General features: G+C 39.0%; 1 protein-coding gene across 1 annotated transcript in view; it reads right to left on the reverse strand.

Moving 5' to 3' along the window:
- Positions 1-26,430, reverse strand: part of LOC103100369 (hemicentin-1-like) — a 228,503-nt gene that overhangs the window by 194,790 nt on the left and 7,283 nt on the right. The window contains exons 3-4 of the mRNA XM_056826224.1: positions 15,172-15,447; positions 14,550-14,801 (exon numbers count right to left, since the gene is read on the reverse strand). Coding sequence (XP_056682202.1) covers positions 14,550-14,801; positions 15,172-15,447 — 528 coding nt within the window. The remainder of the gene's footprint in view (positions 1-14,549; positions 14,802-15,171; positions 15,448-26,430) is intronic.

The raw sequence follows: 26,430 nt of genomic DNA on the forward strand, positions 1-26,430 counted from the left end.
GAGCTGGAGAAAGGAATAACAGAGCACTTCAGTACTTTTGTCAGGAAACACCAAATAGGGTCTTGAAGACACAGACCCATCTGAAATAACTGAACAACAACTTTTCCTTTTCTGAAAGGGAAATTTTTTGTTTTTGAACTATACTGTCAGTCTCTGTCAAATTTGCCTCCTCTTGTTTGGTGTATACTCCTGGAGTGAGGCAGAGCCTGAGGCATTTTTCTGTATCTCTAGTCCAGAGCCTAGGGACTTTATATTGAGGAAATGGGTGAAAAATATTGTGGGATAGAGGTGAATGACCTGTGTGGCCCAGGTCAGTTAGATGAATGAATGAATGCACCTGTGGACTGATAAGAAGAGAATCAGTGAAGTGGGAGGTGGTGAATAAAGGAGGCTTGGTGTTTGTCTATTGCTACTTATCAGCCTCAGTTTCCTTATCATTCAAATGAAGATAATACTTCTGCTTTGGAACACAATGAGATTCTATATTGCTTAGTAGACTTTAAAGTGCTGGGTATCTGGAAATCTTGTAGTTAGTATTATCTTATTTCTCTGTGTCTAGAAGATTAATCAGATTGGGTCAATACATTCCCAGGGTATAAGGGATAAAGCTGATCTCCTTAAGTGACCCATCAAAGTGGGATTGACCTGGGGAAGCAGAGGGGCAGCATTTAGAAACCAACAGAGGCAGAGCCAAGATGGCAGCATAGCAAGACCTTCTCTGAATCTCCTTCTAACCAATCCTTACAAGGCATCTCAAAAGGACAGAAATCAGAAGCAGAGGAGTAAAGGGCCTCTCCTACAGGACACAGTGTGAAAGGTAGGTAGTGAGTGAGGATTCCTATGGCATGAGGGAGAGTAACTGCTCAAATCAAAGAACTACATGACCACATCTTCCCCCACATCAAATACTGAGCCACAGTTAATGCCAGGGCCAGGAAAATCTCCAAAGTCTCAGGGGATGACTGAAAGCATGACAGAATACCACTGAGGGCTGTGCCTGGCCTTGGCAGTGAGACTCAAAGCTGAATAACACAGTCCTTGCAGCAGGGGCAGCAAAGGGGCAGCCAAAAGGGCAGCCAAAGCAGAGTTGAGGATGATGAACTTAGTGCAAAACCCATGTTGCAGTTGAAAATCCAAGAGGCAACAGCTGAGGAAGATAGTCTTAGGACAAAATTCTTTGAAGCAGGAACTACACATATAAAAAAAAAACCCATCACATATCTATCAGCTCTCACTCAGGGCTCTGAAAGGGAAGGAAACATAGTCCCACAGCAAAGCCCTTGAGACAGAAGCTATGAAAGCAATGACCACCAACATGCAAGAATCCTAATCCTACAGGGGCAAAAGGAGCTAACAGCAAAATAACATTCCTTTTGACTCTGGAAAATTTTTATGGAGAAAAATAGCAAATGCAGAATATATGTCTTATAAAGTGTGTAGAGGGAGTACACAACATCCTCTTCCTCATTTCTTGCACTGGGACCCAGGATTCTCACATTAAAAAATAATCCCTTAAATTCTGTTTTAGAATATATATTAAATATTTGTTCTAAAGCAGAAGAGCAGTAAGAGCTTGGGCATTGGGGGTAAGTGCCATGTCCAGGGGAATAGAGATAGGTAGACTCTTAGGAAAGATTTGAAGCCAGGACTTTCTGTCTCTAGGCCTGGACCCTCTATCAACTGAGTCTTTTTCTCCTTGTTGCTAGGAAAAGAGAAAACAGGAAAAGGAGAAATCTGCTGGAGAGACCTGAGCACTGGACCATTACCACCATCCTCAAGTGGAAATCTTTCCTCAGTGTTCCAATTGCTGCATGGTCCAAAAAACTTAGCACTAGTTGACTGGCATGGAGATGTGCCTTATTAGTCTATCTCAGATTTCCCCAAATTCATAAACTCTTAAAAAGTGTTTCTGTTTTCCCTTTAATGAGATTCCTTAGTAGCTGTTTCCAGTCAAGGAGCAGGGAATAAGGATTCCAGGACTTCCATAGGAAAGTTCACCAAAGGAAGACGCCCACATCTCACATACAGTGCCAAAAACAAGAGAGGGAAGTAAGGGTGAGAATATGACTTCTGGGAAACAAGACCTCTTCTGCAGGTCTGACTTGGACAGGTTGGCATGGATGGCTTTTGCCACTCTGTGGCTCAGAATAGGACCAGTCATTCTCTCTTTCTAGGGATGGGAGGGAAGAATCCCAGGTCCCTTTTGTAAGTTAGGTAAAGGAGAAACTTGGCTCTTGGAGGTCCATGGCTCCAAAGGGGGAAAAGCACAGAAATGGAGATTGGTTAAATCTCTTGTCCCTGATTTTATTTGCAGGAACTGCATACTGAGGATTTGTGCTCTGTAAGCTTATGGTACTTGGACCTGAATAAATATCACACATTATTTGACTGAGGTCTCAATCAGAGCAATTGAGCTCCTTGTGAAAGAAGGGATACTTAGAGAAGAGTTAAAAGTCTTGTCTTTGGAGCTTCTTAAATTTCAAGATTAGTTCCCAGGCACCAAGGTTTCTTGCCCCCTCCCTCGTCAAGCCTTATCACTGACATACAACTCCCTCAAAGTTAGTCCTTCAGCCATATGCACTATTTTTCTCCTACTCAGCTAGCCTATGGAGTGTTGGATCTGTCTCTGGAGTTAGTTTCTCACTACCTTGTGTAACATTTTAAATTATGTGATTGTTTGGAGTTTGATAACTTTATTAAATGAAAGTAGTAGTAGGAGTAGTAGGAGTAGGAGTAGTAGGAGTAGGAGTAGGAGTAGTAGTAAAAGTAGTAGTAGTATTGGTAAAGAGAGGGGGGAAATGAGAGAAAGGTGAAGAGATACTTAATGTTAAAAGGAATTTCCCTCTGGATTACATATGTTTGTTTGATATCATCAGTCAGTGACCTGTAGATTATTTACCATTGAGATGTGCAGGTATTGACAAACCATCAGAGAAAGAAAGTTGAAATCAAGGAGAGGGGAAACTGATCTCACAGGAACTTCCCCCTTAGGTGTTGCCAGGCAAACTGGGGAACTATGACTGTTTCTTGAGATGGGATGGGGAAGAGCAAGTAGGTAGAGAAAACTACTTATAAGGTTAGACCAAGGAACTGCTCCTGCTCTTCTTTCTCTTTCTCGCTCTCTCCCCCCTCTTTCCCACCCCTCCCTCTCTCTCTTCCCCCTTCCCTTCCCCCCCCACCATCTCCCTCTATCTCTTTCCCTCTTTAGTTATAGGTGGTTAGCTGCAAAACATCAAATGGTAAATAGGGTATTCAGCTAATCAACTCAAGACCTTCTTTCCTACATTTCCCTATCTTTGCTATCACTACTTTGATATAATAAAGTTACTCAAGCTACTGCCAGCCTCATAATTTAATTTTAATTGTTACCACCTGGCTACCACAAAATTTTGATATGTACTTTTAATTTGTTCAATTTCTTTACATTTTACTCTCCCTAAAAACTATTCTTAAGTAAGTGTCAGTAGCTGAGTTAGATTGGCTAAAAACCACCAAAATGCTGACCAGAACCAATAATCAAAGTTGATCAAAGCTACAACCTCACTGCAGAAAACTTTGGATTGGTGAGAAATAATTAAGTATTTGGGGAAGGAAGCAAGCTTACTTTTTGCTTTTTCTCCCAAATAGAGCCAGGTTTGGGGATTAAGTGCTAATTAATGATTAAATGACAGCTAGGAGGTATTGTGGATGGAGACTGGAGTCAGGAAACTCATCTTTCTGAGTTCAAGTCTGGTCTCAGACTCTCACTAGCTATGTGAAGCTGGGAAAGTCACTTCACCCTGTTTGCCTCAGTTTCCTCATCTGTAAGATGTGCTGGACAAGGAAATGGCAAAGCCCTCCAGGATCTCTGCTAAGAAATGGAGTTGGGAAGACAGGACTTAATAATGACTTCATAAAGAATTTCTCACACATAAGGGTTTTGCTTTCCATCACCATTTGCCTCTATGATTCTAGTTCAGCCCTCTGAGGCCACAATGAACACTTCTAATTCCTCTTCCATATAACAGTCCTTAAAATTGCTATCAGGCCTCTCCCCAATGCTTTTATTCCTTTTTCTAATATGTAGTTCCCTCAATTGATTTTTAGAGACTCCAGACCCATCACCAATCTGGCTGAACACTCCCCAGTTCACTGTTGCCACTTGTAAATTGTGTCATCTAGAAGCAAATACAATAATCCAAGGGCCATCTGATAGTACAGAAGGACAACTATCTCCTTATTCTTTGAAGTGGACATGCTTCTCTTAAAACTGCATTAGTGGTTGGGGTATTTGTTTAGGTCAGTCAATTGAGAGCCAGGCCTAGAGATAAGAGGTTCTGGGATGAAATCTGATCTCAGATAATTCCTTGCTATATGACCCTGGGCCCCTCAATTAACTTCCACTGCATAGTATTGATCTTATGTCTGATAGGTAAGGGTTAAAATAAAGTTTGCATTATGTTTTTTCAACTGCCCTGTAAACTTTCCAACTGATAATAAGTTTGTGGATCTCTAAATCATCCCCAAGGTCTCTTTATGCAATCCAATATGACATTAAAAGTCTGTATCCAATCTCCCCTTTTTAAAATCAACCATCCACCATTACTTCAACTCTTTTCTATGGCATGAATACCAGTCACTGACCCATCAAGGCTGTTGCTTTTTTTTGTATTTTGTCCTTTTTTGTACTCAAGGATAGGACCTGATATCAATCCCTAATAACATTTATCTTATCACATTCCATCTGTGCCTGATTCCTGAGCTAATCCTGCATCGTATCTGCTTTTACCATCCCTATCCTGCCAATTTTTCTTTCTCTCTTTTCCTTCCAGTTTCAAAATTATGCTTTCTGCTTGTCTTTAGAATTAGTAGAACATTGAGGGTGGAGTAAAGATGGTGGCGTAGAAGCAGCAAAAGTTCAGACCTCTGCATACCCTTCCTTACCAATTACAAAATAAATGTTCCTAGGAGACTGAAAATCAAACCTTACAACAAGACAGAGCTAAGGAAGCCTCCCCCTGGACTCAATCTAAAAGATACACCCCCCCCCAAAACCTAGAATTCAAGAACACTCAGGTTTAAGGGGATGGCAGTAGGAAGGTCCCAATACTATTCCCACACACACTCCTAGAGCGCTAAGCCTTCAGTGGCAGCAGGAACCTCTGGGCAGGCAAAGGCACTGGTCTGGAGGGTGTAACTTGTGGGCAGGGCTGTGCCAGGCTCAGAGCATCAAACATAGGCAGTGGGGAATGTCCTAGAGAGGTAGCACAAAGCAGACAGCCTGATCAGAGTAGCAGAGACCCTCCATATTTCTCAAGCCTTCCAGGAGGCTTTGGCCTTAAAACACATCCAGCCTAATCCAGCTGAACTTAATCCCATCAAAAGTCTTCAGAGGTCAGGTAAGCCCAAGCTCCAACACCCCTCCCCCACACACTGCATGGAGCGATCTTCTGTCAAAGCTCCAAGAGGGGAGACTGAGAGAAGCCCCCAAAACCAAAAAAATGAGAGGAGCAAGAGCACAGACAAATACAGGGAGTAAAGAAGGGGTAAATATGAGCAAACAACTGAAAAAGAAGAAAGAAATTACAATAGACATCTTCTATTACTGCAATGAACAAAGAGCAAATGGAACAGAGGAGGAGGGATCATCAAATGATGAATCAGAAATCCCAGAGAATTGGATACAGGCTTTGGAAGAACTCAAAATTCAATTCAAAACACAATTAAGAGAGGCTGAAGACAATTGGGAATAGAACTTAAAAGCTAAGATAAGTCATCTGGAAACAGAAAATAGTGTCTTGAAAGCCAAAATCAACCAGCTTGAAAATAAGGCAAAGGAGATGAAAGATGAGGCAAAGAAGAAGAAACATGAGGCAAAAGAGATGAGAGATGAGGCAAAGAGGATGAAATATGACCTCCAAAGAAAATCAGACCAGAAGGAGAAGGATGACCAGAAAGCCAGGGATGAAATCCGGTCTTTGAGAACCAGAATACAACAACTAGAATTAAGTGACCTCACAAGGATGCAACAGGACAATATAAAACAAAACCAAAAGAATGAAAATACCTGAGGAAAATATGAAGTGCCTCATTCACAAAACAGAAGATTTAGAAAATTGTTTGAGGAGAGACAATTTAAGAATCATTGGTTTACCAGAAGACCATGACAAAAGAAAAAGGCTGGACATAATACTACAGGAAATTATTCAAGAAAACTGCCCTAATATTCTAGAACAAGAGTTAAAGGGGAGATGGAAAGAATCCACAGATCACCTCCTGTACGTAATACCCAACTGACAACACATAGGAATGTTATAGTCAAATTCAAGAACTATTAGACCAAAGAAAAATATTATAAGCTGCCAAGAAGAAGTCATTCAGATACCAAAGAACCACAGTGAGGATAACTCAGGTTCTGGCTGCATCCGCATTGAAAAAAAGAAAGGCATGGAATATGATATTCTGGAAAGCAAGGGAACTATAGGTCTACAACCAAGAATCAACTACCCAGCAAAACTGACTATATTCTTACAGGGAAAAGTATGGTCATTCAACAAAATAAAAAAATCCAATGAATTTTAAAGAAAAGACCAGACCTGAAGAGAAAATTTTATGTCCAAGCACAGAACTCAAGAGAATTGCCAAAAGGTAATTACAAAAGAGGGAGAAAAAAACAAATCAACAACAAGAAAAAACTTTTTTAAAAGAGACTCAATAAGTTAAAATAATATGTATCCCTATAAGAAAAGGGGTCATTGGTAACTCTTAAAAACTGTTGTTATCACCTGGGCAGCTAGAAGATTTACACTTAGAGGGAACAGTGACAAAGTGTATAGAATGAAATTATAAGACATAAATAGGTATATAGATATACATATGCATAAATACATATACATGTATATATATATGTATATATACAACTAGAGCTAAAAAGAGTTTAATACTAAAAGAAATGGGGAAAGAAAAAAAAGGGGGTAAATTTATATGTCACAAAGAAGCTCATGGTGGGAGGGGGGAGAACATCAATACCCTGGAAAGGTAGAGGTTGAGATAGGAGGGAATACTTAACTGCTACATGCATTGAAATTGACCCAAAGAGGGAAGAACAATCCAATCCATTGGGGCAGAGAATAGATTGGTGCCCTCTAGGGGAGTAGAAGGATAACAAACTGTGGAAGAGGCATGAAGAAAGAGAGGATTTGCAGGACAAGCCAGGCATGCAGATCAAACTGGGGACATGATCTGCAAAATCAAGGTGAAGATTCCAAAAGGAATGTTCCCAGGAGGAGGCAGTTGGGAGCCTGGACAGAGGAGAGAAACTGGGACTTTGGAGTTCTCTCTGGAAGTGACTGACCAAGAGAGAAATCTCTTCTCTGGATTCCTGATCAAGAGAGCCTGGCTTTTCCCGACTTAAGCAGAAAGAGAGACTTTTGTGGTTTTTTGATAAGAGTCTGGACTTGAATTACTCAAGCAGAGATTATCTGACTGGAGAAGGAAGATTTAACAGTTGTTTTCCATCTCTCTGGCTGTCTCTGTGTCACAATTGTGACTAGATTGACATTTCCTAAACCCTTCCTAATTCTCCTTGTAGGTTAGGGACAAACTTCATCACCCTCACCTCAATCCACATTCTGTTTGTTACCAATAAACCCTTTACCTGAGAAAAGAAGAGTAAAGAATATTTCTCTGAAATCTCATTGTTCCCCTGGGTTACTTAGAAGGTGGCTGACTAAGACCAGGGGAGGGGAAAGGGTAGCAGGAGGGCTTCAGGTGGAAAACTGGGAGGTGAAGGGTGGAGAGTAGAAAATAGTTGATTTATTAGCCTTTAGTGATCTTTAGTCAGCTCCAGAGTAATCCCCCTCTAGCAGTATCTATCTCTCTAGCTTTATCTCTTATCTTTCTCCATTATAATTAGGCAACCTCAGGTGTCCCCTAGTAGCAGCTCTCTAGTCACAAGCCAGAATATCCAGTTACCACAACCAGAAATAGTCACACAGATTATCTCTTTTATTACAATTGGCACCTCAAGTTTTACTGAACCCCACAATCCTTTTACAAGAAGAGTAGGATAAAAAGGAAACAATATTCAGATAAGTTATTTTTGAAGAAAGAGAGGATTTGCAGGACAAGCCAAGCATGCAGATCAAACTGGGGACATGATCTGCAAAATCAAGGTGAAGATTCCAAAAGGAATGTTCCCAGGAGGAGGCAGTTGGGAGCCTGGACAGAGGAGAGAAACTGGGACTTTGGGGTTCCCTCTGGGAGTGACTGACCAAGAGAGAAATCTCTTCTCTGGATTCCTGATCAAGAGAGCCTGGCTTTTCCTGACTTAGGCAGAGAGAAAGACCTTTGTGGTTTTTTGAAAGAGTCTGGACTTGAATTACTCAAGCAGAGATTATCTGACTGGAGAAGGAAGATTTAACAGTTATCTTCCATCTCTCTGGCTGTCTCTGTGTCACAATTGTGACTAGACTGACATTTCCTAAACCCTTCTTAATTCTCCTTGTAGGTTAGGGAAAAACTTCATCCCTCTCAACTCAATCCACATTCTGTTTGTTACCAATAAACCCTTTACCTGAGAAAAGAAGAGTAAAGAATATTTCTCTGAAATCACATAGTTCCCCTGGGTTACTTAGAAGGGAAAGGTTAGCAGGAGGGCTTCAGGTGTAAGACTGGGAGGTGAAGGGTGGAGAGTAGAAAATAGTTTGATTTATTAGCCTTTAGTGATCTTTAGGCAGCTCCAGAGTAATCCCCTCTAGCAGTATCTATCTCTCTAGCCTTATCTCTCATCTATCTCCATTATAACTAGGCAACCTCAGGTGTCCCCTAGTAGCAGCTCTCTAGTCACAAGCCAGAATATCCAGTTACCACAACCAGAAATATTTACACAGATTATCTCTTATATTACAAAATGGACTGGTGGGGAGGGAAGCAGTATAAGGGATGGAGAGGGTTGGGAGGTAGTTTTAAAAGACTTCCAAAAATAAGGAGGGAAATAAGAAGGGATGGGGTAGAAAGGGTAGTGAAATAAGGGTGGAAACTAGGAGGGCTGATTAAAAGTAGATAATAGAAGGAAATACTGAACGAAGAAAAAGCAGAACTACAAGTAGAAAGCAAAATGTTGGGAAATACATATCTGGTAATCATAACTCTGAATGTGAATGGAATGAACATTTCCATAAAACACAAGCAAATAGTAGAGTGGATTAGAATCCAAAACCCTACCATATGCTGTCTACAAGAAACACACATGAGGAAGATAGATACGCATAGGGTGAAACTAAGAGGATGGAGCCAAATCTATTGGGCATCAACTGATAAAAAGAAGGCAGGAGTCGCAATCATGATATCTGACAAAGCCAAAGCAAAAATAAATCTAGTTAAAAGAGATAGGGAAGGTAATTACATCCAGATGAAAGGCAGTATAGACAATGAGGAAATATCAGTATTCAACATATATGCACCAAATGGCATAGAATCCAAATTTCTAAAGGAGAAACTAGTGGAGCTCAAGGATGAAATAGATAGGAAAACTATACTAGTGGGAGACCTGAACCTTCCTCTATCTGAACTAGATAAATCAAAACAAAAAATAAATGAGAAAGAGGTAAGAAAAGTGAATGAAATCCTAGAAAAATTATAGTTAGTTGATATATGGAGAAAAATAAATGGGGGCAAAAAGGAATACACATTCTTTTCAGCAGCACATGATACATTCACAAAAATTGACTATGTATTAGGGCACAAAAACATTGCAAACAAGTACAAAAGAGCAGAAATAATAAATGCAACCTTCTCAGATCACAATGCAATGAAAATAATAATTAGTAAGGGTACATGGAGAGGTAAATCAAAAATTAATTGGAAATTAAACAATACGAGTCTCCAAAACTGGTTAGTCAAAGAACAAATCATAGAAACAATTAATTTCTTGAAGAAAATGACAATGATGAGACATCCTTTCAAAATCTATTGGATGCAGCCAAAGCAGTACTCAGGGGGAAATTTATATCCTTGAGTTCATATATTAACAAATTAGGGAGGGCAGAGGTCAATGAATTGGGCATGCAAATTAAAAAAAACTAGAAAGTGAACAAATTAAAAATCCTCAGATGAAGACTAAATTAGAGATCCTAAAAATCAAAGGAGAAATTAGTAAAATTGAAAGTCAAAGAACTGTTGATTTAATAAATAAGACTAGAAGCTGATACTTTGAAAAAACAAAATACACAAAGTACTAGACCATCTAATTTAAAAAAGGAAAGAAGAAAACCAAATTGACAGCATCCAAGATGAAAAGGGAGACCTCACCTCTAATGAAGAGGAAATTAAGGCAATCATTAAAAGAATCATTATGCCCAACTATATGGCAGCAAATATGGCAATCTAGGTGATATGGATGAATACTTAGAAAAATATAAATTACCTAGACTAACAGAGGAAGAAATTGGTTACCTAGACAACCCCACATCAGAAAAATATTGAACAGGCCATCAAATAACTTCCTAAGAAAAATCCCCAGGTCCAGAAGGATTCACAAATGAATTTTATCAAACATTCAAAAAACAACGTATCCCAATATTATACAAAATATTTGGCAGAATAAGCAAAGAAGGAGTTCTACCAAATTCATTTTACGACACAAATATGGTACTGATCCCAAAACCAGGCATGTCAAAAACAGAGGAAGAAACATATAGATGAATCTCCCTAATGAATATAGATGCAAAACTCTTAAATAGGATCCTAGCAAAAATACTCCATCACATCACAAGGGTTATTCACTATAACCAGGTAGGATTCATACCAGGAATGCAAGAATGGTTCAATATTAGGAAAATGTGAATCTTAAAACTGCTCAGACTCTACCTTGGAACATTTGGTTAAGGCTATTCCCCATTTAAAAATGGAGGTACTTAATCAGGAATGTACTGGGAATTTTAACATTACTCCACCCATAATTAGGCATACTTTAGGGGAAGATAAAGTTGTAAAACTCCTTACTGGAACAATGAAAAAGTCCCTAATTCATACTTACAGTGAGTCCAAAACCTTAAGCTAGGTCTATTTTTTGATCTAATACAAAAAGGTACTAAGTTCCTATAAAGGTTAAATTAATCAGTAAAAGGTCAAGCAACTTACAAAAGGAAAGCATAACAAAAGAGGTGTGAAGTTTTAGTCTACTCAGAGAAGGTGATAACAAAAGAATATGTGAATTAAGAATGGTAAGTCCTGTGGAAAGCATCTACTGTGATTAGTAGATGTGAAAATTTAGGGGAGCTGACATAAGAGAAATTTTTCTTTAAAAGGAGATGGTTCTCTCAACTTAGGAGTTAGTTGGATCTCAGACTTGTTGGAGTAGCTGGGTCTCTGAACTTAGTTGGAATCTTGCTTGGAACAAAATCTTGTGGTGAGTGGATAAAAGACTGATTTAGTTTTCTCTCTAAAAGAGAAAGGCCGAGGCCATTTGGCCTAGGCCCTAGGCCTTTTCCTACTATTTCCTCTTATTCTGTCTCTCCTTTCCCTTAATTCCTTCATTCATTTTAATTAAAATCTCTATAAAACCCAATTGACTTGGGTATTTTATATTTGGGGTTTTTCCCATGGCAACAACTTATTTTTGATATAAAATCAAGACACTAAAATTATTTCTACAGTTTTGGCAATTCACAGTCTTGAACCCACATTTTCATGGTAACAAAAACCATCCACATAACTGACCATGTTAACAAGCAAACCAATAAAAATCACATGGTTATCTCAAAAGATGCAGAAAAAGCCTTTGATAAAATACAGCACCCATTTCTATTGAAAACACTAGAAAGTATAGGATAGAAGGGCCTTTCCTAAAAATAAAAAACAGTATAGATCTAAAATCATCAGCAACATCATCTGCAATGGAGATAAACTAGAAGCATTCCCAATGAGATCAAGATGCCCATTATCACCTCTTTTATTTAACATTATACTAGAAACACTAACAGTAGCAATTAGAGAAGAAAAAGAAATTGAAGGTATTAAAATTGGCAATGAGGAGACCAAGCTATCACTCTTTGCAGATGATATGATGGTCTACTTAAAGGATCCTAGAGAATCAACCAAAAAGCTAGTTGAAATAATCAACAACTTTACCAAAGTTGCAGGATACAAAATAAACCCACATAAGTCATGAACATTTCTCTATATATCTCCAACACATCTCAGCAGCAAGAATTAGAAAGAGAAATACCATTTAAAATCACCTTAGACAATGTAAAATACTTAGGAATCTATCTGCGGAGACAAACACAGGAACTTTATGAACACAACTACAACACACTTACCACACAATTAAAAATAGATCTAAACAATTGGAAAATCATTGGTAGCTCATGGATAGGATAAGCTAACATTATCAAAATGATAATCCTGCCCAAATTAATTTACTTATTTAGTTCCATACCCAAAAAAAATTTTTACTGAGTCAGAAAAAAAACATAAAATTCATTTGGAAGAACAAAAGATCAAAGATATCCAGTGAAATCATGAAAAAAAATGCAAAGAAAGGAGCACTTGCAGTCCTAGATCTAAAACTATATTATAAAGCAGGGGTCATCAAAACAAGTTGGTACTGGCTAAGAGACAGAAAGTAGGATCAATGGAATAGACTAGGGGTAAATGACCTCAGCAAGACAGTCTATGATAAGTCCAAAGGTCCCAGTTTTGGGGACCAAAACCCACTATTTGATAAAAACTGCTGGCAAAATTGGAAGACTGTATGGGAGAGATTAGGTTTGGATCAACATCTCACACTGTATACCAAGGTAAACTCAGAATGGGTGAATGACCTAAATATAAAGAAGGAAACTATAAGTAAATTAGGTGCACACAGAATAGTATATTTGTCAGTTTTTTGGGAAAGAAAAGACTTTAAAACCAAGTAAGAGCTAGAAAAAATCACAAAATGTAAAATCAATAATTTTGATTACATCAAGTTAAAAAGTTTTTGTACAAACAAAACTTATGCATCCAAAATTATAATGGAAGCAACAAATTGGGAAAAAATCTTCATTACAAAAACCTCTGACAAAGGACTAATTACTCAAATTTATAAAGAGCTAAATCAATTGTACAAAAAATCAAGCCATTCTCCAATTGATAAATGGGCAAGGAACATGAGTAAGCATCTTCCATATGAAGAAATCAAAACTATTATTAAGCACATGAAAAAGTTTTCTATATCACTTACAATCAGAGAAATGCAAATCAAAACAACACTGAGTTATCAACTCACACCTAGCAGATTGGCTCATATGACAGCAAAGCAAAGTCATGAATGCTGGTGGGGGTGTGGCAAAGTTGGGGCATTAATGCATTGCTGATGGAGTTGTGAATTGATCCAACCATTCTAGAGGGCAATTTGGAACTATGCCCAAAGGGCATTAAAGAACAGTCAGCAGTGATTCTGAACAACTTGGAGGAATCTACGAGAAAAAAACACTATCCAAATTCAGAGGAAACACTATGGGAGTAAAAACACCCAAGAAAAATCATCCCTCCTCTAAAGTATATGCTGTTGGTGTCTGACTTCCCCAAGGTCAATTCCCCACTTCACAATTCTATCTCTCCCCGCTGCTCTCCATTCAGAACATCCCCATAGTCTAGGAGAGGAAGTTGGGATACCCCTAAGGTTTGTAACAATAAAATTGCATGAAATAAAAGGAAACTAAGGCCAGAGATGATCTCTCTATGAACCTGCTGCCCCATTAGTGTGATTATGAGACTGAAGGTTTTGTCATCGATACATAGGAAAGTCAGACCAGTGAATTAATTGGGCATCAGGAATTCTACTGTGGACCCAGTTACTGGAGGCTAAAGCCAATCATCCCTTTACATGGATAAGAATCAGGTTTCATAGCAGCCATACTTTCATGTGACTTTTTATGCCACAAAGAGGAAAAATATAGGTGCAATGGTGAATCTCTGTGTGTGAAAGGAGACAAAGTTTACATCTTCCTTTCCATCTCCAGAATATCCCTGCCAAACAGGATCAAGGCCAGCCCTGTTGCATGACCAGAGCTTATACTCCAACCAAGAATTAAAAACATTCTGTGGGTCCATAGCACCAAGGGAAAGGGATGGAAGGAAAGATTATGGAGGAGTCATTGAACCTGCAGTCCTAGAAGTTGGGAGAAAAAGAAGGTTGTATGCTACTAGGGCAGAAGAGAATAATAAAATATCAATAACAAGGATGATGATGACAATTCACATGTTTTTGTGCCTAACATGTAAAAAGTACTTTCCCCACATAAAATCCTATTATATACAGAGCAAATATTATTCACTTTTCCAGATGAAGAAGCTGAGGATGTGAATGGAGGAGACACACTTACCACACAGATAATAGACAGAGGAGGAATGATTAAATCCAAGTTTCATGATTCTGAGTTCAAGGTTCCTTCTACCACAATGCAATGTGCCATGGGACCACGGAGGCAGAATGTCACTTATGTCTATTTCTCTCCATGTCTATTTCTGCCAGGGAAAGAGAGAGCCCAACACAAAGTTGGGGGCCCAATCAAGCTACTCACCATAGATCATAAGAGTCTTGTTTGCAGTGCGCGTCAAGCCAGTAAATGAGTTAGTTGCAATACAGGTATAGTTTCCGATATGATTCAGGGATGTAATAATAGAAAATGAGGCTGAGTTGCTGACAGATTGTCCATTCTGTAACCAAGTGAATTGTGCTGGTGGGTTAGAATCAGCAACACAGCTCAAGGTAACATTTATCCCCGTTGCGAACTGATCGCTTATATGGTCAATTGTGGCAATATCTGGGCCATCTGGGGGAAAAAGAAGGATTCCATATTTAGATTATGGCAGAAAAGAAGGGCATCTCCTAGTCTGTAACCCATCACCAGGGACCACTGTGATGCTCCTTTGAGCTGGGAAATTCACAGCTCCTCCTCTACTTTTACAGTTTGGATCTGAACTTGGAAGATCTTAGGGCTTTCTCCAGTTCAGCACCCTGGATGGCCACCCTCAACCAGAACACATGACAAGGCCAATCTGGGCTCCCTAAAGATGAAGGGGTTTGGGAACCTCAGAGCCTAGCTCTTTAGTTCTCAGAGAAGGGACTGAATTAGCCTGGCCTCTGGGAACACACCACCAGGCTATAAGCAGGCACCATATAGGAAGAAGCAATATACTTACAGGCAACATCCAGTGTGAATGGATGACTCCTATTGCTATAAAATGGATTCCGGATTTCACACTCATATGGCCCTTTGTTATCTCTTCTTGTGAGCCTGCTGAGGGTGAGTGTCCTCTTATCTGGCGACAGCTGTATCCTGCTACCAGCTGGGGCAACTCCGTTTATGAACCACTGGTAAGCGTGAATTTGGCCTGTAGCCTGGCATGTCAATGAGAAGTCCTTGGTCTCCACTGCAGTAATGTTGGAGGTGACAATGGTAGGTTTGGACAGTGGCGCTGTGCAGAGAATAGACAGAAAATGACTGTGTTGGTTCTTTTTCTTACCTTATAACCAAATAAGTGGTTTGGAAGTGGCCTGTCTAAGACCTTGGCAGGCTGGAGGCCAGACACCAAGAACCTGTGATTTCAATAGCAAAGCTCCCCCCTTTCTCTGGTGCAGATCTCATCTCCTCCAGGCCTTAGGAAAAGTTCAGCTTCAGTTCCTGTGACTGACAAAGACATTCACATGGAGTCCAAGCCCCGGGTGCTCAGTCTTTCTGGGCTGAGGCAAGCAGGACTGGGGATGACAGACCCCTTCATCCAGCACCTGGGCTTGGATATGAGGCCTTTATAGCTTGGCAGAACCACCAAGAGTTTATGATTCCTTGGCCTGGGCTTCCAGAAGCCAGTGTTACTTACCTTGACAGTTTGATAAGGATATTGGGAGAGGTTGGTGTGGATAGACTAGGGACAGGCCACAGGGAGACTGTGCTCAGAAAGGGAAACATTACTTTAATTCTGAAGAGAAAAGAAAAGGAAAGGCAGAGAGTGGAAATAGATCAGTTAGTATCAGGGAACAAAAGGAAGAGCCTCAGGTTTGGAGTCAGGTCAGACCTGGTTCAAGTCTGGAGATTTCAAACCCACAATAACATCTCTGGTGCCTAGGACATTATTTGTCCACAGGAAGTAGTTCCTACCATTTACAGAAGATTCTGGAATCCCCTGCTTTGGCCTCTCCCTTTTCCTTAGGTGTTTCCTACCCTATAAGATAAGAATGAGAATGTTGAAGGTGATCTTCAAGCTCAGATATAGTTTTATGCTGGGAATCTAAACTAATGGGGAATAATTTTCCCAGAGTCTTCATGGCCCAAGGAGAGCCCTTTCCTTATCTCTAGTTGGAAGTAAGGCCTTGCCACTGAGAGAGATATGTATGCCAGAGCAATCTCTGGGGCACATGCATGAGGATCGTCAGGCCTCTGTCCTGGGTCATCCATGGCCAGCTGTCTTAAAAATAATTTCCAAATTGATAGTCATAAGTTAGAAATATTTCAGCTTCCTTGACCTTTCTCCTTGTTATTTTGGTAGAGCTTGCACTCCATCCCTGGGTCTCCATTGGGAAGTTTAATGTGAGGAAGAGTGAGCCTCCCATTTGTATCCAGTAAAGCCAAGTGACACTGGCCAGGACAGTGACAAATCTGAGGTCAGCTAGCTACCTTTTGTAGTGGGGGGAGAATATGAAGGAACAGTGAGCATTCTCCTGGGCATGAAGGCCATGGTAGGACTTTTTGGAAGGTGTTTTGGCAGCATCAATGGATACAGTGCCTGACATGACATAGTGACTAGTGGTAGCCTAAGAGGGAGAAAGACCTATGTTCAAATTCTGTCTCAAAATGTTACTGGCTGTGTGTCTTACTAGCAAGTCCCTATCTGTGTCTCAGTCTCCTGATCTGTTAAATGGGTAAAATAATCTCTCAGTCCAAGTGTTATTGGACCAAATGAGAACATATATAGAAGTTGTGTATAAATCCTGAAAATAGACCAAACAACGGTTCAGAGGAAGGAAAGTACAGAGTGTGAGTCTGAGTACCAAATGTAGACTCAAGATGTCTGAGCACACAATGCATGGCCAGAAGTATCTGAAAGGCCTGATGCCCTTTTGTGAATGGCTAAGGTTTAATGACAGACCAAGAACACTCAAGGATAGTCTGTAGGCAATAGAGAGTCATGAGCAGAGAAGAGACTAGAGCACACATATATTTAATTGAAGGACCAATTGAGGGCACTAGAGATGCTTAGCCCAAAGAAGAGAAGACTTGAGTGGGAGAGGAGACGTGTCTCCATGGACTGGTGGAGTTATAATGGGTTCTGTGCCCCTGCCAGGGGATGTTCACTGGCTTACATTGATCAGGTGGGGACTATTTTCATTTCTCCTTACAGCAACATTCAGGTACCCTTTTATCTCTTGTCTATCACAGAACAACTCTTTTTTTTTAACCCTTACCTTCTGCATTAGAATCAATACTATGTATTGTTTCCAGAGCAAAAGGGCCAGGCAATGGGGGTTAAGTAACTAGCTCAAGGTCACAGAGCCAAAGAGGATCCAGTTTTAATGGACTTGACTCCCTGATCATTTCTCTTCCAAAAATGATTTGGGATGCCTTGGGGAACTAACTGAGCAGGATTCCTGGCCTGACTCTGCAACTGTGCTGAGACCCATAAACAGGTTCACATCCAACACAATCCCTTCATGGGTGAGGATGGCCTCCAACATTTGCCCCTCTATGATCAGATGCAAATCAGGCTGGCTCAATCATCCCTGGCCTCAGATATTCCTCTCTTGCTATTGGTCTCCTTCTGTCCACTAGGTGGAACTACCAGGTGTGACAAGGAAATCACTTTTAAAAGACTGATATATATTAATTTAAGGTCGCCAAGGAATTCAGCTATGTAATTCCTTAATGAAAACTCAAGTCAGTCGTCAACCTTTTATGGAGTTTTAATTGCAAACAGGAGGAAGAAAGGAATTAGAGATAGAGAGATAGAGGGAGAGAGAAAGGAGAGAGAAGGGAATAGGGCTTGAATACCCCTTCTGTTTAGGCTGGGCCAAAAGGCCCAAGCCCTTAGATAGCTGGGGCAATGAAAGGAGATCAGTCCCTATTACTCACGTGACCAAATATGGAGAAACAGTCTCCGGGGCCCCCACCTTCAGCTTCCTTCAGCGCAAGCTTCTCAGAGCACACCACAACCACTCCGACAAACTCCTCAATCACCCCCAGTCTTCAGACCCTCCTATCCTTCAGGAAAACCCTCCAAGTTCCCTCCCCTCAGTCCTCACATCTCCCAATCACCTGTCCATCAATTTCCCTGTGCCAATGGAGGCTCTAGCTTAACCCAGGATCACCCAGAGGTCTCTGGATTTGCACATGTCATTGTGCATATTTTGAAGGTCATATTTTCAAATAATTAAATCTTTGATCCTTTGCTACAGCCCTTTCTAAATCCTGTTAACCTGAGTGGGATAGAGATTGGAATAATTAAATTTTGATCTAGGCTGCAGCCCTTACTCAATCCTGTTAGGACTGAATAGGGTGGAGATTGATTCCAAGTATCTCCATTGTATCAATTCTAAAATCAATCATGACTCAAAGAAATTCCTGTTCTATGCTTAAGCATAGGTCAAAGTCCTTTCCATTGTTCAGCAAAAGGTTTCTGTCCTAAAGTAATCTTAAGAAGGGAAGAGGAGGAAACTCCCATGCCAATGGGGTTCACATTCCAATAGCCAAGACCCACTATCAATAGGGAATTTTTCAAGTATGAAATTTCCCAATGGTGAAATTTCCAATATTTATAAGTCTAAGAAATTTTGAGGTTTACACAGGACAGGAAGAACTCTGGCTCATAAAAAGTTTCAGAGTAGCAGTTGACACCTAATGTGATCTAGGGCATCTTAACCTCTCTAGGGCTGTCTCTGGATACAACTGACTTCAGTTCCCTGGAAAGATCAGGAAATGTCCAATTAAACAGAAAATCCTGAAAATCCAAAGAGAATTTAATAAAATCAAAAGAAAAAATGCAGAATTAAATAAATCTAGGATCTGTTTTTTTTTAATAAAAATACAACTAAATAGATGACCCATTGGTTAATTTCATTAAAGAAAGAGGAAAACATAATTACCAAAAGCAAAAATGAAAAGGATGAATGAGTTAGCAATGAAGTTGAAATTAAGGAAATTCTGAGCAATTATTTTGAGCAATTATGTACCAGCCATAACTCAGAAACAAAGAGTCATTGAAGGGTTACATCTAAAAAGCAAATCAGGAAAGGCTTTACAAAGTTATAATTGTGGATTGTCTTATGGCTCAATTAATATGGAAAGGCATAGAATATGTGGTTTCAGGTTTAGGATGGTATCCTCATGAAATCTGGGTACCCACTGCTAAAGATATACTACAGAAATATTTAGTCTTTACTATTAGCATACCCCATTACTATTACCACCTACACTCCACAAGGTTAATTTTCTTTTTTGTCCCAACATCCTGTTGTTTTTCCTAGTGTTCTAAGAGATCTTCCAGTATCAGGACCTAATGTTTATGTTGATGCGAATGCTAGTTATAAGGCAGGAGTATACAAGGAAGGTAGCTACCTGTCATTTTTACCACTCCTTTTTCATCTACCCAACAAAATGAATTAACAGCTGGTTTGCTAGAATTTTGGTTATTTCAGGAGCCTTTCAACCTCATAATGGACTTTAAATATGTTTTTCAGTCTTTGCAAGGTGTAGAACAAGCTGTCATCAGATCTACTCAAAGCAAAGTACAAATATTATTCTGTAAATTACAAACTGTCATATGACAAACGACACATCCAGTGTATGCCATGCATATACGCAGTCATACCAATTTACCTGGACCTATTTTTAAAGGAAATGATATCATAGATCAAGCTTTGATTGCTCAATGTTATCTAACTGATATGCAATTAGCTGAGGGATCCATCATAGATTTCACCAAAATAGTACTGCTTTAGGCCAAATGTTGCAACTCACTAAAGATCAAGCCAGGAGTATTGTTAAAAAGTGTCCTAATTGTGTTCCAAACCATCCCCCAATGTATATTGGTGTGAATCCCAGAGGCTTAAGTAGTACAGATATACGGCAAATGGATGTGACTCACAAACCATCCTTTGGAGGACTTAAATATATCCATGTCACTGTGGATACTTATTCAGGGTTTTTATGGGCTTACTTTTCAGATGCCTGGTCCCCCCAGAACATTTAAAACAGATAATGGACCTGCTTATACTTCCAAACAACTTTTTCTTTTTTGTAAAACTTGGGATATTCAACACCTCACAGGTATCCCATACATTCCACAAGGACAAGCTATTGTGGAGCATAGTAATCAAATACTAAAAAATGTTTCTTTTAAAACAAAAAGGGGGAGACCGCACCCCACATCAACGATCGGCAATAACTGTATATACTATAAATAATTTGATCTTTACTTCCAATAATATATCCAGAGCTGAAAATTTTTTCTCTGCATTTTCTTATGAACGAAATTGAGGTACCACTACTCCTGTATTCCCTGCTACAGAAGAAAAATTTGTCATATGGAAAGATGATGATCAATCCTGGCAAGGACCTCACCCAGTGGTCCTGCAAGGCCAAGGCTTTGTTTGTGGCTCCACAGGTAAAGACAGTGTATGGCTCCCTTCCTGCTGAGTTCAAGAGACTGACTGACCATAAAGAGAAGGACGAGAAGAGGACTCTGGAAGCCTCACAAGGAGACTCGACTACATCTCAATAAGATACTGACTCTTCTACTTCTATTCCAGAATTTAAGTACAGCTCCTGGAATAAAGAGATGGGTTTTTTGGGAACAACCACCTTGGGTAGAGTATGTCGGCATGGGACACACTTTACCGTAAGTCATCTTATATACATAAACTAATTCTGATATTCCTGGCATTTACCATTTTGAGAGACAAGCTAAGGACAATAATCAGGCCAATAATTGTTTGTGTCTTTCAATTGGACTGGACTAGTTGAGGCACCCCCAGTGTGCCTCACACGAGACCATCCTGAATGCCTGCCCCTCAGATCTCTGCAGGCGCATTATTATGGTCATCCTGACCTGTCAGACTCTTTCTGGATAGGATCTTATCGTGTAGACAAAGGGGTAAAATATAAAGGGTACAGCCAACTGCAATATTTAGTTTGGCTAGGGGAATCTTGTGATGGTACTTGGGGACAAGAAATACCTATTTGTCCTTCTGTGATGGAATATGAACAAAGAGACACTGTTAATATGTTTCCTCCCTTGCTATTGTGTAGATCTAAAAGGGCACCATGTATTCATTGGAAAAATATGATTTGGGTATCTTGGCATAACGACACAAGGTGTGTTGGAAAGAAACTGGATTCTTATAAATTTCATGATAGTTTTATAGGAGGATACAGCTTGCCTTTGTGGGTGATGCCCCCAGAGCTAATTGGTTACGTTCTGCTAATTTCATACAGATTTTGATTGATTATGGAAAGACAGCCCTGGCATTGGATAAAGTAAATATGTATCACTATGTTAATGTTTCTAATAATGGAAAAGTCCAAAAACCAGTAAATACAAGTGTTACATTAGACATTCAGACTTGCCTAACAGGGGGATATGCTTTTATACCTACAGTAAATAATCATCCTGAAGCTGAACATTACTGAAATAACAAGCAAAAGAGTTAGATATTTAAATATTGGAATGTAACCTGTAGCAACTATAGGGTCAGTTACTGTGTAGGATCACAGGTGGATGGGCCTGTCTTAATCATTAAGTGACCACGCATGGCCCTTTTTGCCACTGAACATAAATATTCATGGTATGGTAGCCCAGGGGATCAAATTCTTTATGTATTACAACAAAAAATAAGACCACAACATAAACGATGTATTACTTGTATTGCATTAGGCATAGTAGCATTAGTTTCTTCATTGGCTTCTACTATAATAGATTCTGTATCTTTAGCACAATCAGTATCTAACTTACATTCTCTGGAGAATGACGCCAATCATTTGAAAGCATTGGCTACAAATGTAACCTCAGCATTAGAAAGAGAAAAGGAAATTGATACAAGTTTTTACAAAAGTATTATGATGTTACAGAAAAATATGACTGATCTAACAAATGAAGTAGAATGTGTCATTGAAAACACACATGAAATGTGATTATAGATATACAGCATTTTGCTTACTATATAAGAGTAAATAATGACACAAAAACATTGGAAAAATATTAAATTACAATTACAGGAATTATGGGACCATGAAAACATCACCAAATATATTAACAATCTCAGTATATTAATTCAGAATATTGATTCATCCTTTCAGGAGGATCTCTAACCACAGCATATCGCAGATTCTTTGTATAATTGGATTGAAACATAAAAAGGATTGTTTTCCTCCTTATTTCATGATATGACTCTTCTTGTAGTTGGTGCACTTGTGATTTTGTTTATCTGCTTATGCTTGCCTTGTTTGCTAAAAGCTTTAATTACTAGTTTCGCTGAATTGCAAAAAAACTATTAATGGGATCCTGTACCAAAAGAAATTTGATGTCTTAAAAATAAATGGGGAATTGCAGTGAACCTTCCAGGAACCCATGAGAAAAAATTCCTCTTCCCAGGTGTTTGACACATACTATTCCTGCTGAGTACACCAAAACATAGAAATCTCAGTTCAAGGCTGCATAAACAATTCCAAGATCTCCTGAGAACGGGTTAACTCCCCTGTTCACATTCTGGGGAGGATTGGGGAGAATAGATTGTTTCTCTTGAGGAGATCTTTAAATCTTGCCTGCTGCATACAATAAATGTTCATTATCCCTGCTTTGATAATGTTGCAGTCTTTCTTTCTTGAAACTTTTTAGCAGTCCCCTATTGCAACTCCTTAGAAGTCCCAGGCAGTTTTCTAATACGCAGTTCCCTCAATTGATCTTCAGAGACTCCAGACCCCTCATCAATCTGGCTGAACATTCCCCACTTCACTGTTGCCACTTGTTAATTGTGTCATCTAGAACCAAATACAATAATCCAAGTGCCATCTGATTGTACAGAAGGACAGCTATCTCCTTATTCTTCGAAGTGGACATGCTTCTCTTAAGACTGCATTGGTGGTTGGGGTAGTTGTGTAGCTCAGTGGATTGAGAGCCAGGCCTAGAGATCAGAAGTTCTGGGATCAAATCTGACCTCAAATAATTCAAAGACATATGACCTTGGGCCACTCATTTAACCTCCATTGCACAGCATGGATTCTAATGCTAATAGGGAAGGATTAAAAAAAGTATACATTATGTTTTTTCAACTACCCTGTTTGTGGATCTCTCAATCATCCCCAACATCTCTTTATGCAATCCAATATGGCATTAATAGTCTGTATCCAATTTCTCTTTTTTTTTTTTTTAGTTTTTAGTTTTTAAACATTACTTTATTTGGTCATTTTCATACATTATTCATTGGAATCAGAGATCATTTTCTTTTCCTCACCTCCCCTTCCACCAACCCTCCCCAAGTCAACGTGTGATTCCACTGGGTATCACATGTGTCCTTCCTCCGAACCCTATTCCTTGCTGTTGGTATTTGCATTAGGGTGCTCATTTAGCATTTCTCCTCAATCATATCCCCTCAACAACTGTAGTCAAGTAGTTGCCTTTCCTCCTTGTTTTTACTCCCACACTTTTTCTTCTACCTAAAGATACCGTTTTTTCTCATAGATCCCTGCAGATTGTTCAGGGACATTGCATTACCATTAATGGAGAAATCCATTACATTCAATTGTGCCACAGTGTCTCAGTCTCTGTGTACAATGTTCTCCTGGCTCTGCTCCTATCACTCTGCATCACTTCCTGGAGGTCGTTCCAGTCTCCATGGAATTCCTGCACTTTATTATTCCTTTTAGCACAATAGTATTCCATCACCAACATATACCACAATTTGTTTAGCCATTCCCCAATTGAAGGGCATCCCCTCATTTTCCATTTTTTTTTTTTGCCAGCACATAGAGCACAGCTATGAATATTCTTGTACATGTCTTTTTCCTTATTTGGGGTACAAACCCAGAAGTGCTATAGCGGGATCAAAGGGCAGACAATCTTTTAGTGCCCTTTGGACATAGTTCCAAATTCCCTTCCAGAATGCTTGGATCAGTTCACAGCCCCACCAGCAATGCATTAATGTCCCAAATTTTGAGACATCCCCTCCAGCATTCATTACTTTCCTTTGCTGTCATGTTGGCCAATCTGCTAGGTGTAAGGTGATACCTCAGAGTTGTTTTGATTTGCATCTCTCTGATTATAAGAGATTTAGAACAATTTTTCACGTGCTTATGAATAGTTTTGATTTCTTTAACTGAAAATTGCCGATTCATGTCCCTTGCCCATTTTTCAATTGGATAATGGCTTGACTTTTTCTACAATTGGTTTAGCTCTTTATAAATTTGAGTAATTAGACCTTTGTCAGAGCTTTATGTTATGAAGATTGTTTCCCAATTTGTTGCTTCTCTTCTAATTTTAGTTACATTGGTTTTGTTTGTACAAAATCTTTTTAATTTGATTTAGTCAAAAGTATTTGTTTTACATTTTGTAACTATTTATAAGTCTTGCTTGGTTTTAAAATCTTTCCCTTCTCAAAGATTTGACATGTATACCATTCTGTGTTCACCTAATTTACTAATAGTTTCCTTCTTTATATTCAAGTCATTCACCCATTCTGAATTTATCTTGGTGTAGGGTGTGATTTGTTGATCCAAACCTAATCTTACCCCCACTGTCTTGTAATTTCCCCAGCAGTTTTTATCAAATAGTGGATTTTTGTCCCAAAAACAGGGGTCTTTGGGTTTGTCATAGACTGTCTTGCTGAGGTCATTTACCCCAAGTCTATTCCACTGATACTCCTTTCTGTCTCTTAGCCAGTACCAAATTGTTTTGATGAACACTGCTTTGTAATATAGTTTGAGATCGGGGACGTCAAGGCCACTTTCCTATGTATTTTTTTTTTCATTATTTCCCTGGATATCCTTGATCCTTTGTTCTTCCAAATGAACTTTGTTATGGTTTTCTCTAATTCGGTAAAAAAAGTTTTTTGGAAGTTCCATGGGTATGGCACTAAATAGATAGATAAGTTTGGATAGGATGATCATTTTTATTATGTTAGCCCATCCCACCTATGAGCAATCAATGTTTTTCCAATTGTTTAGATCTAGTTTTAATGGTGTGGAGAGTGTTTCGTAGTTGTGTTCATATAGTTCCCGTGTTTGTCTCGGGAGATAGATTCCTAAGTATTTTATATTGTATAGAGTGATTTTAAATGAAATTTCTCTTTCTAATTCTTGCTGTTGAGATGTCTTGAAAAGATATAAAAATGCTGATGACTTATGTGGGTTTATTTTGTATCCTGAAACTTTGGTAAAGTTGTTGATTATTTCCACTAGCTTTTTAGTTGATTCTCTAGGATACTTTAAATAGACAGTCATATCATTTGCAAAGAGTGACAGCTTGGTATCCTCATTGCCAATTTTAATACCTTCAATTTCTTTTTCTTCTCTAATTGCTACTGCTAGTGTTTCTAGTACAATATTAAATAATAAAGGTGATAATGGGCATCCTTGTTTGACTCCTGATCTTATTGGGAAGGCTTCGAGTTTATCCCCATTACAGATGACGTTTGCTGAAGGTTTTAGATATGTACAGTTTATTATTTTTATGAAAGGCCCTTCTATTCCTATACTTTCTGGTGTTTTCAATAGGAATGGGTGCTGAATTTTATCAAAGGCTTTTTTTCTGCATCTTTTGAGATAATCATGTGATTTTTGTTGGTTTGCTTATTAATATGATCAATTATGTAGATGGTTTTCCTAATATTGAACCATCCTTGCATTCCTGGTATGAATTCTACCTGTAGTAGCTAACCCTTGTGATGACTTGCTGGAGTCTTTTTGCTAGTATCCTATTTAAGATTTTTGCATCTATATTCATTAGGGAGATTGGCCTATAATTTTCTTTCTCTGTTTTTAAACTGCTTGGCTTTGGGATCAGTACCATGTTTGTGGTGTAAAAAGAACTTGGTAGAACCCCTTTTTGGCTTATTCTATAAAATACTTTGTATAGCTTTGGGATTAGTTGTTCTTTGAATGTTTGATAGAATTCATTTGTGAATCCATCTGGACCTGGGTATGTTTTCTTAGGGAGTTCTTTGATGGCTTTTTCAATTTCTTTTTCTGATATGGGGTTGTTTAGGTAATTTATTTCTTCTTCTTTTAGTCTAGGCAATTTATATTTTTCTAAGTATTCATCCATATCACCTAGATAGCCATATTTTTGCCATATAATTGGGCATAGTAGTTTTTCATGATTACCTTAATTTCCTCTTCATTAGAGGTGAGGTCTGCCTTTTCATCTTGGATACTGTCAATTTGTCTTTTTCTTTCCTTTTTTTAATTAGACTGTTTA

The sequence above is a fragment of the Monodelphis domestica genome, chromosome 4 (assembly GCF_027887165.1).
Source record: "Monodelphis domestica isolate mMonDom1 chromosome 4, mMonDom1.pri, whole genome shotgun sequence".
In the NCBI taxonomy this organism is placed as follows: domain Eukaryota; kingdom Metazoa; phylum Chordata; class Mammalia; order Didelphimorphia; family Didelphidae; genus Monodelphis; species Monodelphis domestica.